At 49.7% G+C, this 19,306-nt stretch overlaps 1 protein-coding gene across 1 annotated transcript in view; it reads right to left on the bottom strand.

The window, feature by feature from the left end:
* The window catches only part of LOC120941688 (tubulin delta chain-like), a 48,222-nt gene that overhangs the window by 20,426 nt on the left and 8,490 nt on the right, over positions 1–19,306 (bottom strand). Inside the window, exons 4-10 of the mRNA XM_040355242.1 lie at positions 15,846–15,941; positions 10,142–10,203; positions 8,946–9,083; positions 8,273–8,414; positions 6,956–7,141; positions 5,242–5,337; positions 4,747–4,822 (exon numbers count right to left, since the gene is read on the bottom strand). Coding sequence (XP_040211176.1) covers positions 4,747–4,822; positions 5,242–5,337; positions 6,956–7,141; positions 8,273–8,414; positions 8,946–9,083; positions 10,142–10,203; positions 15,846–15,941 — 796 coding nt within the window. The remainder of the gene's footprint in view (positions 1–4,746; positions 4,823–5,241; positions 5,338–6,955; positions 7,142–8,272; positions 8,415–8,945; positions 9,084–10,141; positions 10,204–15,845; positions 15,942–19,306) is intronic.

Raw genomic sequence — 19,306 nt, 5'->3', positions numbered from 1 at the left:
CTCACCTTTCTTTACCTCCTCTTCCATTCCCCTCCCCCCACCTTTCTTTCCCTCCTCTTCCATTCCCCTTCCTCCCCCCCCCCCTTTCTTTCCCTCCTCTTCCATTCCCCTTCCTCCCCCCCCACCTTTCTTTCCCTCCTCTTCCATTCCCCTTCCTCCCCCCCTCACCTTTCTTTCCCTCCTCTTCCATTTCCCTTCCTCCCCCCCACCTTTCTTTCCCTCCTCTTCCATTTCCCTTCCTTTCCTCCCCCCACCTTTCTTTCCCTCCTCTTCCATTCCCCTTCCTTTCGTTCAGCCCCCACCCCCACCTTTCTTTCCCTCCTCTTTCATTCCCCTTCCTCCCCCCCACCTTTCTTTACCTCCTCTTCTATTTCTCCCCCACCTTTCCTTCTCTCCTCTTCCATTCCCCTTCCCCCCCCCTTTATTTCCCTCCTCTTCTATTTCCCCCCCACCTTTCCTTCTCTCCTCTTCCATTCCCCTTCCCCCCCTTTCTTTCCCTCCTCTTCCATCCCCCCTCCCACCTTTCTTTCCCTCCTCTTCCATTCCCCTTCCTTTCCTGTCCCCCCCCCACCTTTCTTTCCCTCCTCTTCCATTCCCCTTCCTTTCCTGCCCCCCCCCCACCTTTCTTTCCCTCCTCTTCCATTCCCCTTCCTCCCCCCCACCTTTCTTTCCCTCCTCTTCCATTCCCCTTCCTTTCCTGTCCCCCCCCACCTTTCTTTCCCTCCTCTTCCATTCCCCTTCCTTTCCTGTCCCCCCCCACCTTTCTTTCCCTCCTCTTCCATTCCCCTTCCTCCCCCCCACCTTTCTTTCCCTCCTCTTCCATTCCCCTTCCTTTCCTCCCCCCACCTTTCTTTCCCTCCTCTTCCATTCCACTTCCTCCCCCCCCCCACCTTTCTTTCCCTCCTCTTCCATTCCCCTTCCTCCCCCCCCACCTTTCTTTCCCTCCTCTTCCATTCCACTTCCTCCCCCCCTCACCTTTCTTTACCTCCTCTTCCATTCCCCTCCCCCCCCCTTTCTTTCCCTCCTCTTCCATTCCACTTCCTCCCCCCCTCACCTTTCTTTACCTCCTCTTCCATTCCCCTCCCCCCACCTTTCTTTCCCTCCTCTTCCATTTCCCTTCCTCCCCCCCACCTTTCTTTACCTCCTCTTCCATTTCCCTTCCTTTCCTCCCCCCACCTTTCTTTCCCTCCTCTTCCATTCCCCTTCCTTTCGTTCAGCCCCCACCCCCACCTTTCTTTCCCTCCTCTTCCATTCCCCTTCCTCCCCCCCACCTTTCTTTACCTCCTCTTCTATTTCTCCCCCACCTTTCCTTCTCTCCTCTTCCATTCCCCTCCCCCCCCCCTTTCTTTCCCTCCTCTTCTATTTCCCCCCCACCTTTCCTTCTCTCCTCTTCCATTCCCCTTCCCCCCCTTTCCTTCCCTCCTCTTCCATCCCCCCTCCCACCTTTCTTTCCCTCCTCTTCCATTCCCCTTCCTTTCCTGTCCCCTACCCACCTTTCTTTCCCTCCTCTTCCATTCCCCTTCCTCCTACCCCCCACCTTTCTTTCCCTCCTCTTCCATTCCCCTTCCTTTCCTTCCCCTTTTCCTCCCGTGCCTCCTCCCCCTTTCTTTCCCTCCTCTTTCATTTTTCCTCCCCCTCCACTTGTTTTATTTTATTTTTGTCTTTGCTTTTGTTTCCTCCCCCCCCTTCTATTTTTCCTAATGTTTTTCTTACGGTTAAAACATTGTTTATTGATTTAGACATATGCAATTCGGAAATTTGAAATGACAGAATACCGAAATTTCGAAATTCGAAAATCCATAAATCAAAAAAATGAAAATCTGAAAATTCTATAGAATGAAAATCCAAAAATTTAAAAACTGAAAATCTGAACTAACTACCGTATATACTCGAGTATAAGCCAAGTTTTTTCAGCACATTTTTTTTGTGCTGAAAATGCCGCCCCCCTCGGCTTATACTCGAGTCACCTTTTTGCGCCTGATCTCCCGGAATTTGGGGACCCGGTACCGGCCGGCTGTAGGTCCCCTGGACCCCAAACTTGCCACACACATAGCCCCACTCTTCCTCTACAAATGTACAAAGTTTGTTGTCCAGGGGACTTATGGCCGGGGAGCAACGATTTTTCAAAGCCAGGCACCCCTTCCATAGACTCCTATGTTAAATGGTCATTTCTCCGGTGACTTTGGGGAGCTGGTACCGGAAGGTTGTAGGTCCCCTGGACCCAGAACTTGGCGCACATGTAGCCCCATTTCTCCTCTATAAATGTGCAAAGTTTGTTGTCTGGGGGACCTACGGCCGGGGAGCACCGATTTTTCAAAGCCGGGGCACCCCTTCCATGGACTCCTATGTTAAACGTCAGTCTAGTCATGGGCACAGTGAGGCATGGGCACAGTGAGGCATGCAGATGGACACCCTAGGCTTATACTCGAGTCAATACCTTTTCCCAGTTTTTTATGGTAAAATTAGGTGCCTCGGCTTATATTCGAGTATATACAGTAACTAATAATAACTATTAAATTATAGGTATTGGAATTTCCTTTCAAATTTGGCTGTCAGTGAATGTAAGGAATACGAATTTACCCGAAGTTACGAACGATCCAAAATAACGAATGCCGCATCTAAGTGATTGGAACGTAACGACCTAATAATAACAATAATAAACTTTTTATTATTCATTTGTAACGTTCCATTTGTTTAGATGCGACAATCGGTATTTCGGATAATTCGTAACTTTGGATAAATTCGTATTCCTTACATTCACTGACAGCCAAATTTGAAAAGGAAATTCCAATACCTATAATTTAATAGTTATTTAGATTTTTACTGATTTTCTCTTTTTTTTTTTTTTTTTTAAGATATTCAGATTGTCAAAATTTTGAAATTCCAAAAAAAAAAAAAAAAACAATAAACGAAATCGAAGATTCGAAAGTCAGAAATGTGAATATTCAAAAATTCGGAAATCCGAAATTCTAAAAATTGGAAATTCAAAAATTCTGAATTCCCGAAAAAAAAGCAAAAAAAAAAAACAATGTAACGGAAACAAATTTTTTTTTTGCACATGTCCATTTGTAAGGCTTCATTTCCACTGGCGTTTTTACAGCCACTTTTCTGAGCGTTTTTTACAGCTTAAAAACGCCTGTCCATGTTATTCTATGGCATCATGCCCACATAGGCGTTTTTGAGCTGTAAAAAAAAACGCAGGACCAGGGCGTTCTGAAGCTCCAGAGTAGAGCTGTAAAAACGCCAGACGCTCAAAAACGCGACCGCGGCATTTTTAAAGCTGCAGCTCACCAAAAAATTTTTTTTTTTTTTTTTTTACAAAATAAACATGGACAGGCGTTTTTAAGCTGTAAAAAAGGCTAACAGTGGCTGTAAAAACGCCAGTGGAAATGAAGCCTAAAACATTGTTATTATTTAATATAGACAATCGTTCATTTCTGCACAATCCCCCCTTAGCCGCCGTGGTGGGACCTTTTGGTGGCGCTCTGACCCCAGCTAGGCTTGGGTCCCGGGTAAATGACAGTGCTCTTTTTCCCCCCCTTCCCTATTTGCCTGTTTAATAATTCCTCATGTATTGGACAGTGTTTACTATCCCAATTATTGATTTCAGATATTCTCCTGATGAGGCGGTAGAATTTCCACGAAACATGTTGAGAACAATGACATCTGTGTGGATCCACCATATTTTGATCCTTCCTAGTAGGGGACATGAATGTTGGTTATATACATGGATTGTTACCGTGCACCGATTATGATGTATTGTGATATTTAGTGTTTACTATCCCAATGATTGATTTCAGATAGTCTCCTGATGAAGCTCTAGAATTCCGCGAAACATGTTGAAAACAATGACATCCGTGGAGATCCACCATATTTTGATCCTTCCTAGTAGGGGACATGAATGTTGGTGATATCCATGGATTGTTACCATGCATGTATTATGAAATGTGGTGATTACTATCCCAATGATTGTTTTCATATAGTCTCCTGATGAAGCTCTAGAATTTCGCGAAACATGTTGAGAACAAGGACATCCGTGGGGATCCACCATATTTTGATCCTTCCTAGTAGGGGACATGAATGTTGGTGATATACATGGATTGTTACCATGCACCTTTTATGATGTATTGTGATATTTTGTGATTACTATCCCAATGATCCGCCTGAGCTTTTCCGAGGCTCTCCGGCCCCCCCCCCACCTCTGGCCACATGCTATATTGCATGCCATAGAAGTCAATGCGAAACAAATTATCTCCGTTCCCATTGACTTCTATGGGCAAACTCGCTTTGATAGGCAAGTGCTTTGGTTTACGAGAATTCTCCTGGAACGGATCATACTCGTAATCCGAGGTTCCGCTGTACTGAATTTATAAAGCAGAAAAAAAAAAAAAAAGAGGGCGGAGAGCTGAAGTTACACTCTGCAGAACTTAGCGAGGAGAGCTCAGAGCTAATTGGAGGGAAGAGACAACCCCCTCCACACAGCGCACAGGAACAGAGCCGAGGCCGTCAATCGTGGGCTGTGTGCTGGAGCTCCCTGACACCATTTGGTTTCACATGTCAGAATGCAGATAGCAGAGGAAGGGGGCAGCAGACAGAAATTACATTCAGTGCTCTGAATTGAGACAAGGTCACACTACGGAGGGATGTGCTTTGTTCCCATTTCATGTCTGAGGTTTTCAACCACTTTAACTGAGCCTGGGGGGGGGGGGGTGCTAACCAGCAGGACTTCTCACTTTGAAAGGATACCAGCTGACCCTGAGGATTTGCTCGAGGGACCGTCTGCACCACGGAGGAGGTCACCTTATCCCAGAATGCAGTTCCCCTGTTGGAATATAAAATATTGGATCCAGAATCATACAGCTTGTCAAGACAACAAAATGATCAAAGTACAACCCAAAGTACATAAACACTATGTGCAACACTTCCAGGTATTCCCCCTAACAATGCCCCCACTGACACCAGTGATGGGACACTATTCCTCCCACTGACACCAATGATGGGACACTATTCCTCCCACTGACACCAATGAGGGGACACTATTCCTCCCACTGACAGCAATGATGGGGCACTATTCCTCCCACTGACCCCAATGATGGGGCACTATTCCTCCCACTGACCCCAATGATGGGGCACTATTCCTCCCACTGACCCCAATGATGGGACACTATTCCTCCCACTGACACCAATGATGGGACACTATTCCTCCCACTGACACTAACGATGAGGTGTAAGCAGCCTTACCTCCTGCAGACCTGAGCCGTATGCAGAAACTTCATGCTGGGCATCGGACACAGGGATCGGATCAGCTCCCAGGGCTCCAGCCCCATACTGACCATGCTACAAGACAACCAACAAGACTCATCAGGAGACAAAGTACATTTCATGTTCTGCCATTTTAAACACATAAGCAGGTCAATGGCTTAAATGACTCCGACTGGCTTCCAAAACAAAAATGTAAATCACATTTGAGTGACTCCTATGGACTAGAGCTGTGTCTCCATCCACTGTGTGCATCAATAGAAACACACAACCCCCATAGCCTAGACAAGGCAATCCTCTGCTACGCCCTCCTGCTTTGTCTAAACTTACAGACTGGTGAAAGACTGCCTTGTCCACTGTTAACCTTTTCCTGCGAAGACCAGAAGTTCAGGGAAACAGCACTAAGACATCAGAAGCTAGCGTATCTCCTGATACGCCGTCGTATCTCTGAGTCCGGCCGTCGTATCTATGCGACTGATTCATAGAATCAGTTACGCATCGATCTCCCTAAGATCCAACAGGTGTAAGTGACTTACACCGTCGGATCTTAGGCTGCAATTCCAGGCCGGCCGCTTGGTGGCGCTTCCGTATTATTACGCGAGGAATATGCAAATCAGGAGTTACGCCGATTCAAAAACGAACGACCGCCCGGCGCTTTTTTTTTACGTCGTTTGCGTTCGGCTTTTTCCGGCGTATAGTTACCCCTGGGTCTATGAGGCGCAGCCAATGTTAAGTATGGCCGTCGTTCCCGCGACAAAATTTGAATTTTTTACGTCGTTTGCGTAAGTCGTTCGCGAATACGGATGGACGTAATTTATGTACACGTCGAAAGCATGACGAATTGCCGACGTCATTTGGAGAAATGCGCACTGGGATTCAGTCGCGTTCGGTGCGGGGACGTGCATCATTTAAATGATACACGCCCCCTACCCGCCGAATTTGAATTCCGCCGGGCGATTTACGCTACGCCGCCGCAACTTTACAGGCAAGTGCTTTGTGAATAAAGCACTTGCCTGAAAAACTTGCGGCGGCGTAACGTAAATGAGATACGTTACGCCAGCAGAAAGATCTGCTGATCTTTCTGAATCTGGCCCAATATGTTAAACTAAAAAAACACTGAGGGTTGAATACTACTTTGATAGCTTTTGGTAAGAAATAAGGGCCCAGATTCACGTAGGGCGGCGTAACTTTGTGTGAGCGTAGCGTATCTTATTTACGCTACGCCGCCGCAACTTAGAGAGGCAAGTGCAGTATTCACAAAGCACTGGCGTCCTAAGTTACGGCGGCGTAGCGTAAATGGGCCGGCGTAAGCGCGCGTAATTCAAAGTAGGCTGTAGTGGGCGTGTTGTATGGTAATGAATTGTGACCCCACGTAAATGACGCGCCTAACGAACGGCGCATGCGCCGTCCGTGAACGTATCCCAGTGCGCATGCTCAAAATCACGTCGCAAATAGTCAATGCTTTTGAGGTGAACGTAACCTACGCCCAGCCCCATTCTGAATCGGCTTACGTAAACAACGTGAAATTCGACGGCTGTCCCCGACGTCCCGTAAGTCCATTCGGACTTACAACGGCGTATCTACCGATACGTCGTCGTAAGTCTTTGTGAATCTGGGCCATAATGTTCAACAATCAGAGGACACCATCCCACATTTGTATACAGAAGTGAGCAGAAAGAGCACTGATAAGCGGTACCTCCTTGTCTTCAGGGAATACACGGGATAGAGAAGGCCGGCTAGACAAGAAGCAATGTGTGCATTCATCGCGGTGAGGGAGACTACTGGCTGAAGACCGGAAGAAGAGAAGGTTTTTTTCTCAGCTGTGGAGGCTGCCCTCTTCATCACATCGTCATTGGAGAAGAGTAGGACCCCATCGCAGTACCTATAAAACAAGCACATGTTTTCACTTAGATGTACAATAGGACTCTTTCACAGAACCTATAAAACAAGCACATGCTTTCCCTTAGCTGTAGAATAGGGCCCCATCACAGAACTCAATAAAACAATGACACATCTTCACTTAGGTATAGAATGGAACCCCATTGCAGTACCTAAAAAACAATAACAGGTTTTCGCTTAGATGTAGAATGGGACCCATCGCAGTAACAAATAAAACAATGACATCTTCATGTAGATGTAGAATAGGATACCAAGTGCCCTGAGGCGATTCAGTTCGCATGTGTTGCGCTATATACGTTTTTCACTCACTCATTGTACCCAATGACAGCTGGTCACAGATGTAAACAGAAGCCAGTTATTAACAGCGCTTTCCTCACGCTGGCAGCATGAGGAGAGAAGAGGAGAGCTGATAACCGGCTTGTGTAAAAGAGACCAGGGCAGGCAGTCTGTCCTGATCAGTGTCCTAATTGTCAGTGCAGTCCCAACTGGGCCCACCAGTGCTGCCAATCAGTGTCACCTATCAGTGCTCCCTATAAGTACCCACCACTGCAACCTTATCAGTGCCACCTATCAGTGCCCACCACTGCCACCTCATCAGTGCCCACCACTGCCACCTCATCAGTGCCACCTATCGGTGCCCACCACTGCCACCTCATCAGTGCCCTCCACTGCCACCTCATCAGTGCCCACCACTGCCACCTCATCAGTGCCACCTATCAGTGCCCACCACTGCCACCTCATCAGTGCCCGTCAGTGAAGGAGAAAAACCCGTTCTCAAAATTTTATACCAAAACAGTTTTTTTTTTTCAAAATGTTCGTTTTTTTTGTTTGTGCAAAAAATAAAAAGCCCAGTGGTGATTAAATGCCACCAAAAGAAAGCTTTATTTGTATGATAAAAATATCATATGTGTACAGTGTATGACCGCCCAATTGTCCTTCAAAGTGCAACAGCGCTGAAAGCTGAGAATTGGCCTGGGCAGGAAGGGGGTTAAATGGGGGGGAAGGCAATTCGTCCTTCTCAGTGGGGCGTTCCTCTTGGCAATCAGGCAGCTTCCCTCTGTGATAAAGCATCAGCAAATCATTATATCCAGTAACAGAAGGACCCTCAGCTCACCTCTGCAGGTAGGACAGGCAGAGCAGGGAGTTGTAATGCTGTAATGGGGTGTCGCCGGTCTCGTGGGGTGCCGCAGTTACGCTCAGCAAGTGACCCGCCGGATAGCTGTCTCTGATCTCCTGACACAGATGGGAACCCAGACCTGATGGAGCGAAGGCAAAAAAAATTTAACCAACACCCACAGAGGACACAAAAAAAATACAGAAATATTATATTTACAAGGAAAACACCAGTTACATTTTTTTTTTATAAAAACACACAGATACAAAAGCCGTCATTGATCATCATACAGGAGACGGTCCGAGACTGCAGACATACTACATGAGATGGTCAGAGACTGCAGACATAATACAGGAGATGGTCAGAGACTGCAGACATAATACAGGAGATGGTCAGAGACTGCAGACATAATACAGGAGAGGGTCAGAGACTGCAGACATACTACAGGAGAGGGTCAGAGACTGCAGACATACTACATGAGATGGTCAGAGACTGCAGACATAATACAGGAGATGGTCAGAGACTGCAGACATAATACAGGAGATGGTCAGAGACTGCAGACATAATACAGGAGATGGTCAGAGACTGCAGACATAATACAGGAGAGGGTCAGAGACTGCAGACATATTACAAGAGACGGTCAAACACTATAACAGAAGGTTGGTGTACGTACCGGATCCAGTGCCGCCACACAGACTGTGCAGGATCACCGTGCCACTGTAGCAGTCTCTCCTCTCCACCTCTCTGCGGAAACTCTCCATCGTCCGCTCCAGCAGGCTCTGATCTGCCCCCATTCCTGTGTCACGGTACCCTAGAGCGGGGAAGAGGAATGGAGAGTAAAATAAAAACGGATTGGCCTGGTGGTTGTAATATGAAGTATTCCACTGCACCCAACAACGGACCAGCTTTCATAACGCCCTGTCTCGCTCCATGCCAATCAGCGGGTGCCGGCGGACATCTATTGGCTGGCACCCGCTGATCGGCTTCTGCTGTGACCCCCTACCCGGAAGTGCAGAGTCATGTATATACACACGATTCTGCACAGAACGGCCACCCTGTGGCAGTATATCTATTAAAAGGGCAGTCGGGAGGCGGTTACAGTGAAAAAATAAATATGGTAATAAATATAATAATAATAATATTATTATTATTATTATTATTATTATTATTATTATTATTATTTACCATTTTATTATTATTAAAATGGTAATATTATTATTATTATTATTACCATTTAATAATAAAATGGTAATATAATAATAAATAATAATAATAATAATAATAATAACCATTTTATTATTGTTATTATTATTAATTACCATTTTATTATTATTATAATAAAATGGTAATAATAATAATAACAACAACAACAACAACAACAACAACAACAACAACAACCATAATAATAAAATGGTAATTATTATTATTATTATTATTATTATTATTATATTACCATTTTATTTTTATTAAAATGGTAATATTATTATATTTATTTATTAACATTTAATAATAATAAAATGGTAATATAATAATAATAAAAAAAAATGGTAATAAAAAAATAATAATAATAATAACCATTTTATTATTATGGTTATTATTAATTACCATTTTATTATTATTATTATTATTATATTACCATTTTATTATTAAATGGTAATAAATATTATTATTATTATTATTATTATTATTATTATAAAATACCATTTTAATAATAATAAAATGGTAATATAATAATAATAATAATAATAATAATAATAATAATAAAATGGTAAAAAAAAAAAAAAAAAAAAAAAAAAAAAAAAAAAAAAACCCACCAAAAACAATAAAATGTGTCCCCTTTGTGTGTTGGGAGCCGCCCCCTCCTCTTACCATAGGCCCAGTTATTTCCTCTTCCTCTCCGCCCCACAATGATATTGGCGTCTCTGAAGTACCTGAGGAGGAACAAAACCATCTATTATTATTCGTACAATGTGTGCGACCAACACCCCCAATATAAACACCCCCCCCCCCCCGAACACATTGTATATCCACTTCTAGGCTGGCATCACATGCGATTCGTGCATTCTTTTTTTTACGGCTCAAATCGCACCTCAACCACATGAAAAAGGGGCAGGCACGTCTTTTTTACATTTTTTATGCTGCTCTGGAATCGGATGTTCATACCCACGCGGTCCCGGTTCTATCAACCACACCTGTTTTTGGGGTGTCATTAACCCCTTCGTGACTACACTATAGCCGAATGTTGGCTACAGCGCGGCCGCACTTTGCCACGGAGGCCGTCATACGAGGTCCTCCCACTGCCTTGCATGCCCCCCCCTGACATAACGGGGTAAAGAGCAAATCGTGGCGGCTTTTTACCACGTGATCAGCTGTGTCCAATCGTAGCTGATCGCAACGAAAACAGGATTTTGCTGGTTATTGGCGAGAGCCGAAAACCGGCAAAACCACACAGGGGACCGACAATCCGGGCACAGCCCCAACAGTCAGGGCCGCCATCAGGAATTATGGGGACCCCTTACACAGATTCAGGCATGGGCCCCCTGAAGCAGAGTACTGGGGGGGTGCTGTCGTCTCAAATTGAGAAGCGGGGGGCTGCCGCGAATTGAGAAGTGGGGGGGGGCTGCCGCGAATTGAGAAGTGGGGGGGTGCCGCCACTAATTGAGAAGCGGGGGAAGGCGTGAATCACGAATTTGGGGGTTGCCCTGGGAACCTCTGGGCCCTTTACAAAGGAGGAAGAAAGAAGGAAGAAAGGAAAGAAAAGAAAAGAAAAAGAAAAAGAAAAAGAAAAAGAAAAAGAAAAAGAAAAAGAAAAAGAAAAAGAAAAAGAAAAAGAAAAAGAAAAAGAAAAAGAAAGAGGGGTAGCCATCCGGGGGCCCTTTAATAAAAAAAAAAAAAAAAAAAGGGGGGTTGCAACCTGGGCCCTGGGGACTTCCGGGTGTACTGCCTGTACCCCCCTGATGGCGGCCTTGCCAACAGTGCTGCCAATCTGTGCCCGCCAGTGCTGCCTATGAGTGCCACATATCAGTTCCCATCAGTGCCACCCAGAGACATAACTAGAACCTTCAGGGCCCCTGAGTGAGCGACTTGTATAGCGCTACAAATGTGAACTCAATCGACTCAAGGCGCTTTTCCCAGCCCGTCCCGGCCTTGTGTCTTTAGAAGAGGTGGGTCTTAAGCTTCTTCCTGAAGGCCCGATGGTTTTCTTCCAAGGGGATGTCCGTGGGCAGAGCGTTCCATAGCCGGGGTCCTTGGACTGCGAATCTTCGTTCTCCTTTTGATTTATAGTGGGTCTTGGGGATGTGGAGGGGGTTTTGGCTAGTTGATCGGAGGGGGCGGCTCGGTGTGTAGTGTTTTATTTTCTTGTGTTTCTTTGTGTGCATTTGTGTCTTGAAAGTAACCCGATCCTTCACAGTCAGCCAATGGAGGGTCCTCAGGGCCGGGGTGATTGATTCCCAGGTCCCCCCCCCCCCCTCGTTACCAGTCTGGCTGCCGCGTTCTGGACGACTTGTAGGCGCGAAATCTGGTATTTGGAAAGTCCGAGGTAGAGGGCGTTTGCGTAGTCTTGTCGGGAATTGATGATTGATCCAAACTACTACCGCTGTATCCTCTTCCGGGATGAAGGGGAGGAGTCTTCGTAGCAGGCAGAGAAGGTGGTGAGATCCGCTGACTACCGATCCTATTTGTGCGTCCATCGTCATGTCTGAGTCAAACACGACTCCGAGGCTTTTGACTTTGGCGCTTGGGGTGATGGTTTGTCCAAGGATGGTGGGTGGTGTGCCTGTTGTGCTATTGTTTTTCTATCGGTTTGCGTGGAGAAAGAGAAGTTCAGTTTTGGATCCATTAACCACTTAAGGACCGGACCAATATGCAGCTAAATGACCCAAGGGGTTTTTACAATTCGGCACTGCGTCGCTTTAACAGACAATTGCGCGGTCGTGCGACGTGGCTCCCAAACAAAATTGGCGTCCTTTTTTCCCCACAAATAGAGCTTTCTTTTGGTGGTATTTGATCACCTCTGCGGTTTTTATTTTTTGCGCTATAAACAAAAATAGAGCGTCAATTTTGAAAAAATTTTAATATTTTTCACTTTTTGCTATAATAAATATCCCCCAAAAACATATATAATTTTTTTTTTCCTCAGTTTAGGCCGATACGTATTCTTCTACCTATTTTTTTTTTTTTTACCAAAAAATCGCAATAATCGTTTATCGGTTGGTTTGCGCAAAATTTATAGCGTTTACAAAATAGGGGGTAATTTTATTGCATTTTTATTCATTTTTTTTTTTTTACTACTAATGGCGGCGATCAGCGATTTTTTTCGTGACTGCGACATTATGGCGGACACTTCGGACAATTTTGACACATTTTTGGGACCATTGTCATTTTCACAGCAAAAAATGCATTTAAATTGCATTGTTTATTGTGAAAATGACAGGTGCAGTTTGGGAGTTAACCACAGGGGGCGCTGTAGGAGTTTGTGTTCCCTTAGTGTGTGTTTACAACTGTAGGGGGGTGTGGCTGTAGGACTGACGTCATCGATCGAGTCTCCCTTATAAAAGGGATCACTCGATCGATGTGCCGCCACAGTGAAGCACGGGGAAGCCGTGTTTACATACGGCTCTCCCCGTTCTTCAGCTCCGGGGAGCGATCGCGAGGGGGCGGCTAGAAACGAATAGCCGCGCCGTCGTCCCGGATCGCTCCCCGAGGCTTACCGACTGCCGCATGTTTCCCGGGGGGGTCCCGATCGGACCCCCGACCCACGTCTAGGCAGGCACGTACAGGTACATTGATGTGCCTGTCTGTGCCATTCTGCCGACGTATATCTACATGAGGCGGTCAGGAAGTGGTTACGTTTGAGGGAATTCTTCGTCATCCAATGAGAGGCAGTTTTCTAGTGCGTGGTATTGGTCTTTTTTGTTGGTGATGCAAAGGTAAAGTTGGGTGTCATCGGCGTAGGAGTGGTAGAGCAGATCCTGTTTGCTGCTGATTGTGAGGAGTGGGCGGAGGGTAGAGGTTGAAGAGCACGGGCGACAGGGGTGATCCTTAAAGGGACTCCGCATGTACTTTTATGTGCTTCTGAAGTGAAAGGTCCAAGTTTCACTGTCTGGGATCGGTTCCCTAGGAAGGATGCGAACCAGGGTAGATCGGAGTCTGCGACTCCACCTACTTCTTCTGTCAGACGAGAAACCGTGACAGGCCCCTCCCTATGGATCAGGGGCAGTGGTGGGGGGGGGGGGGGAAATGGGATCAGGTACAGCTGGGGGAACAGGGATGACATCAGTGGTGGGGGATAGGGATGACATCAGGGACAGTGGTGGAGGATAGGGATGACATCAGGGACAGTGGTGTGGATAGGGATGACAACAGGGGCAGTGGTGGGGATAGGGATGACATCAGGGACAGTGGTGGGGGATAGGGATGACATCAGGGACAGTGGTGGGGATAGGGATGACATCAGTGGTGGGGACAGGGATGACATCAGTGGTGGGGGATAGGGATGACATCAGTGGTGGGGGATAGGGATGACATCAGGGACAGTGGTGGGGGATAGGGATGACATCAGGGACAGTGGTGGGGGATAGGGATGACATCAGGGACAGTGGTGGGGGATAGGGATGACATCAGGGGCGGTGATAAGAGATGACATCAGTGGTAGTGGTGGGGATATGGATGACATCAGTGGGGAGGATAGGGATGATAATCGGGGGCAGTGGTGGGGATAGGGATGACATCAGGGCCAGTGGTGGGGACAGGGATGACATCAGTAGCGGGGATAGGGATGACAGGGGCGGTGGTTGAGATATAGATGAAATCAGTGGTGGGGATAGGGATGACATTGAGGCAGTAGTGGGGATAGGGATGACATCAGTGGCGCTGATAGGGATGCCATCAGTGGCAAAGACAGGGATGACATTGGGGCAGTGGTGGGGATAGAGATGACATCAGTACCGGTGGTGGGGATAGGGATGACATCAGGGTCAGTGGTGGGGATAGGGCTGTGCCCATTATGAGGGGTTCCCTCCATCCCTGTGCTGAGTTCCTGGGTCTGTACACCCGCTGTGCCCATTATGAGGGGTTCCCACCATCCTTGTGCCGAGTTCCCGGGTCTGTACACCCGCTGTGCCCATTATGAGGGGTTCCCACCATCCCTGTGCTGAGTTCCCGGGTCTGTACACCCGCTGTGCCCATTATGAGGGGTTCCCACCCTCCCTGTGCTGAGTTCCCGGGTCTGTACACCCGCTGTGCCCCATTATGAGGGGGTTTCCTCCATCCCTGTGCTGAGTTCCCGGGTCTGTACACCCGCTGTGCCCATTATGAGGGGTTCCCACCATCCCTGTGCCGAGTTCCCGGGTCTGTACACCCGCTGTGCCCATTATGAGGGGTTCCCACCATCCCTGTGCTGAGTTCCCGGGTCTGTACACCCGCTGTGCCCATTATGAGGGGTTCCCACCATCCCTGCACTGAGTTCCCGGGTCTGTACCCCCTGCTGTGCCCATTATGAGGGGTTCCCACCATCCCTGCACTGAGTTCCCGGGTCTGTACACCCGCGGTGCCCATTATGAGGGGTTCCCACCATCCCTGCACTGAGTTCCCGGGTCTGTACCCCCTGCTGTGCCCATTATGAGGGGTTCCCACCATCCCTGCACTGAGTTCCCGGGTCTGTACCCCCGCTGTGACCATGAGGGGTTCCCACCATCCCTGCACTGAGTTCCCAGGTCTGTACACCCGCGGTGCCCATTATGAGGGGTTCCCACCATCCCTGTGCTGAGTTCCCGGGTCTGTACACCCGCTGTGCCCATTATGAGGGGTTCCCACCATCCCTGTGCTGAGTTCCCAGGTCTGTACACCCGCTGTGCCCATTATGAGGGGTTCCCCCCATCCCTGTGCTGAGTTCCCGGGTCTGTACACCCGCTGTGCCCATTATGAGGGGTTCCCACCATCCCTGTGCTGAGTTCCCGGGTCTGTACACCCGCTGTGCCCATTATGAGGGGTTCCCACCATCCCTGTGCCGAGTTCCCGGGTCTGTACACCCGCTGTGCCCAATATGAGGGGTTTCCTCCATCCCTGTGCTGAGTTCCCGGGTCTGTACACCCGCTGTGCCCATTATGAGGGGTTCCACCATCCCTGTGCTGAGTTCCCGGGTCTGTACACCCGCTGTGCCCATTATGAGGGGTTCCCACCATCCCTGTGCTGAGTTCCCGGGTCTGTACACCCGCTGTGCCCATTATGAGGGGTTCCCACCATCCCTGTGCTGAGTTCCCGGGTCTGTACACCCGCTGTGTTGAGAATTACATAGTTGGGGTTGAAAAAAAGACAAGTCCATCCAGTTCAACCATAAAAAAATAAACAAAAATATATAATATCATACAATCCCATATACCCACAGTTGATCCAGATCTTCCCGCCCCCGAGGATCTGTATTATAAAAAAGGTTGCATTCTACACCATAGAAGATAATTGGTGCCAATATTTCTACAACAACCAACGTTCACGAGCTTGTCCTAAAATAGATTGCAAGCTCTTACGACTCAGAATATATTTGAAGCCCCCGGGGACCGCCGCAGTCACTCACCCTTTCTTCACCTGCTGCCGCAACCTCCGAATTACTTTCGTTTCGCTGTCAACGCAGATCGCATTGATCGACCCGTCCCGCGAGAAATACGGATGTCTAATGGAAAAAGGAAAGAAAGCGTAATTTCTCTAATCATGCAATGCATCACTGGCGCCCAACCTGTGGCCCTTTGCTATATGATGAGTGCGGCCCTCGAATCTCAGCAGTCTGGGAACACCGATCTCCGGAATTAACCCCGGGGGGGGGGGGGCGTATTTAAGCTCCTCCTCATCTTTTGTAGCGGTTTTTAGATGTCTTGTGGTGTTCCTTCAGATCAGGGGTGGGCAATTATTTTTTCGATGGGGCCACATGAGAAACTAAAAATATTTTGGAGGGCCGGGCCAAAAGGCTAAACTCCATACTGCATAAAATCAATTGTATTTCTTTATAAAAAGCAGTAAATATCATTGTTGGACAACTGGTACGAGTACTTGTTATAGACATGACACAGGAGGGGGACAGAGGCTGGGGACATGACACAAGAGGGGGACAGAGGCTGGGGACATGACACAAGAGGGGGACAGAGGCTGGGGACATGACACAAGAGGGGGACAGAGGCTGGGGACATGACACAAGAGGGGGACAGAGGCTGGGGACATGACACAAGAGGGGGACAGAGGCTGGGGACATGACACAAGAGGGGGACAGAGGCTGGGGACATGACACAGGAGGGGGACAGAGGCTGGGGACATGACACAGGAGGGGGACAGAGGCTGGGGACATGGCACAGGAGGGGGACAGAGGCTGGGGACATGACACAGGAGGGGGACAGACGCTGGGGACATGGCACAGGAGGGGGACAGACGCTGGGGACATGGCACAGGAGGGGGACAGACGCTGGGGACATGGCACAGGAGGGGGACAGACGCTGGGGACATGACACAGGAGAGGGACAGACGCTGGGGACATGACACAGGAGGGGGACAGAGGCTGGGGACATGACACAGGAGGGGGACAGAGGCTGGGGACATGACACAGGAGGGGGACAGAGGCTGGGGACATGACACAGGAGGGGGACAGACGCTGGGGACATGGCACAGGAGGGGGACAGACGCTGGGGACATGGCACAGGAGAGGGACAGAGGCTGGGGACATGACACAGGAGGGGGACAGAGGCTGGGGACATGACACAGGAGGGGGACAGAGGCTGGGGACATGGCACAGGAGGGGGACAGAGGCTGGGGACATGGCACAGGAGGGGCACAGAGGCTGGGGACATGGCACAGGAGGGGGACAGAGGCTGGGGACATGACACAGGAGGGGGACAGACGCTGGGGACATGACACAGGAGGGGGACAGACGCTGGGGACATGGCACAGGAGGGAGACAGACGCTGGGGACATGACACAGGAGGGGGACAGACGCTGGGGACATGACACAGGAGGGGGACAGAGGCTGGGGACATGACACAGGAGGGGGACAGAGGCTGGGGACGACACAGGAGGGGGACAGAGGCTGGGGACATGACACAGGAGGGGGACAGAGGCTGGGGACATGACACAGGAGGGGGACAGAGGCTGGGGACATGACACAGGAGGGGGACAGACGCTGGGGACATGACACAGGAGGGGGACAGACGCTGGGGACATGACACAGGAGGGGGACAGACGCTGGGGACATGGCACAGGAGGGGGACAGAGGCTGGGGACATGACACAGGAGGGGGGACAGACGCTGGGGACATGACACAGGAGGGGGACAGAGGCTGGGGACATGACACAGGAGGGGGACAGACGCTGGGGACATGACACAGGAGGGGGACAGAGGCTGGGGACATGACACAGGAGGGGGACAGACGCTGGGGACATGACACAGGAGAGGGACAGAGGCTGGGGACATGACACAGGAGGGGGACAGAGGCTGGGGACATGACACAGGAGGGGGACAGACGCTGGGGACATGACACAGGAGGGGGACAGACGCTGGGGACATGGCACAGGAGGGAGACAGACGCTGGGGACATGACACAGGAGGGGGACAGACGCTGGGGACATGACACAGGAGGGGGACAGAGGCTGGGGACATGACACAGGAGGGGGACAGACGCTGGGGACATGGCACAGGAGGGGGACAGAGGCTGGGGACATGACACAGGAGGGGGACAGAGGCTGGGGACGACACAGGAGGGGGACAGAGGCTGGGGACGACACAGGAGGGGGACAGAGGCTGGGGACATGACACAGGAGGGGGACAGAGGCTGGGGACATGACACAGGAGGGGGACAGAGGCTGGGGACATGACACAGGAGGGGGACAGACGCTGGGGACATGACACAGGAGGGGGACAGACGCTGGGGACATGACACAGGAGGGGGACAGACGCTGGGGACATGGCACAGGAGGGGGACAGAGGCTGGGGACATGACACAGGAGGGGGGACAGACGCTGGGGACATGACACAGGAGGGGGACAGAGGCTGGGGACATGACACAGGAGGGGGACAGACGCTGGGGACATGACACAGGAGGGGGACAGAGGCTGGGGACATGACACAGGAGGGGGACAGAGGCTGGGGACATGACACAGGAGGGGGACAGACGCTGGGGACAGGCAGCAACTGTTTAATCAATAACAATTGATTAAACAGTGGCTGCGTGTGATGGCACAGTGGCTGCGTGTGATGGGCACAGTGGCTGCGTGTGATGGGCACAGTGGCTGCGTGTGATGGGCACAGTGGCGACAATTGATGGCACAGTGGCTGCGTGTGATGGGCACAGTGGCAACAATTGATGGCACAGTGACTGCGTGTGTTGGCACAGTGGCTGCATGTGATGGCACAGTGGCTGCATTTGATGGGCACAGTGGCTGCGTGTGATTGGCACAGTGGCTGCGTGTGATTGGCACAGTGGCTGCGTGTGATTGGCACAGTGGCTGCGTGTGATTGGCACAGTGGCAACAATTGATTGCACAGTGGCTGCATGTGATTGGCACAGTGGCTGCGTTTGATGGGAACAGTGGCTGCGTGTGATGGGAACAGTGGCTGCGTGTGATGGGCACAGTGGCGACAATTTATGGTGGCACAGTGGCTGCGATTAATGTTAATTCACGCCGCTGAAATGAACCGGCACGACCAACTGAAAGGGGGGGGGGGGGAGCGACGAGCACACAAAGTGACAGGAGGAAAGGGAGCCAGGAGCACACTCGGCAGTCGGCACACAATGTGTAAAGTGCCGCTGCCCGTGGCCCCGCGCTGTGACAGTGAGTGACACACTGGCTGGTTGCGCCCCCCTCTTGCACTAAATGGTAGCGCCCGGCCCTGCCTACTGTTATCACCGTGGCGGGGAACATTACAGACAGCGTTCGTTTGAACAGCCGTTTTCCCCGCCGCGCATAGACACTCCCCCTTGGACGGATCTGTCCAATCGCGAGCAAGGGGGAGTGTCTATGTGCGGCGGGGGAAAACAGTTGTTCAAACGAACGCTGT

This window comes from Rana temporaria, chromosome 5, assembly GCF_905171775.1.
Source record: "Rana temporaria chromosome 5, aRanTem1.1, whole genome shotgun sequence".
NCBI lineage: Eukaryota > Metazoa > Chordata > Amphibia > Anura > Ranidae > Rana > Rana temporaria.
This window is presented reverse-complemented; position numbering and strand designations above follow the sequence as displayed.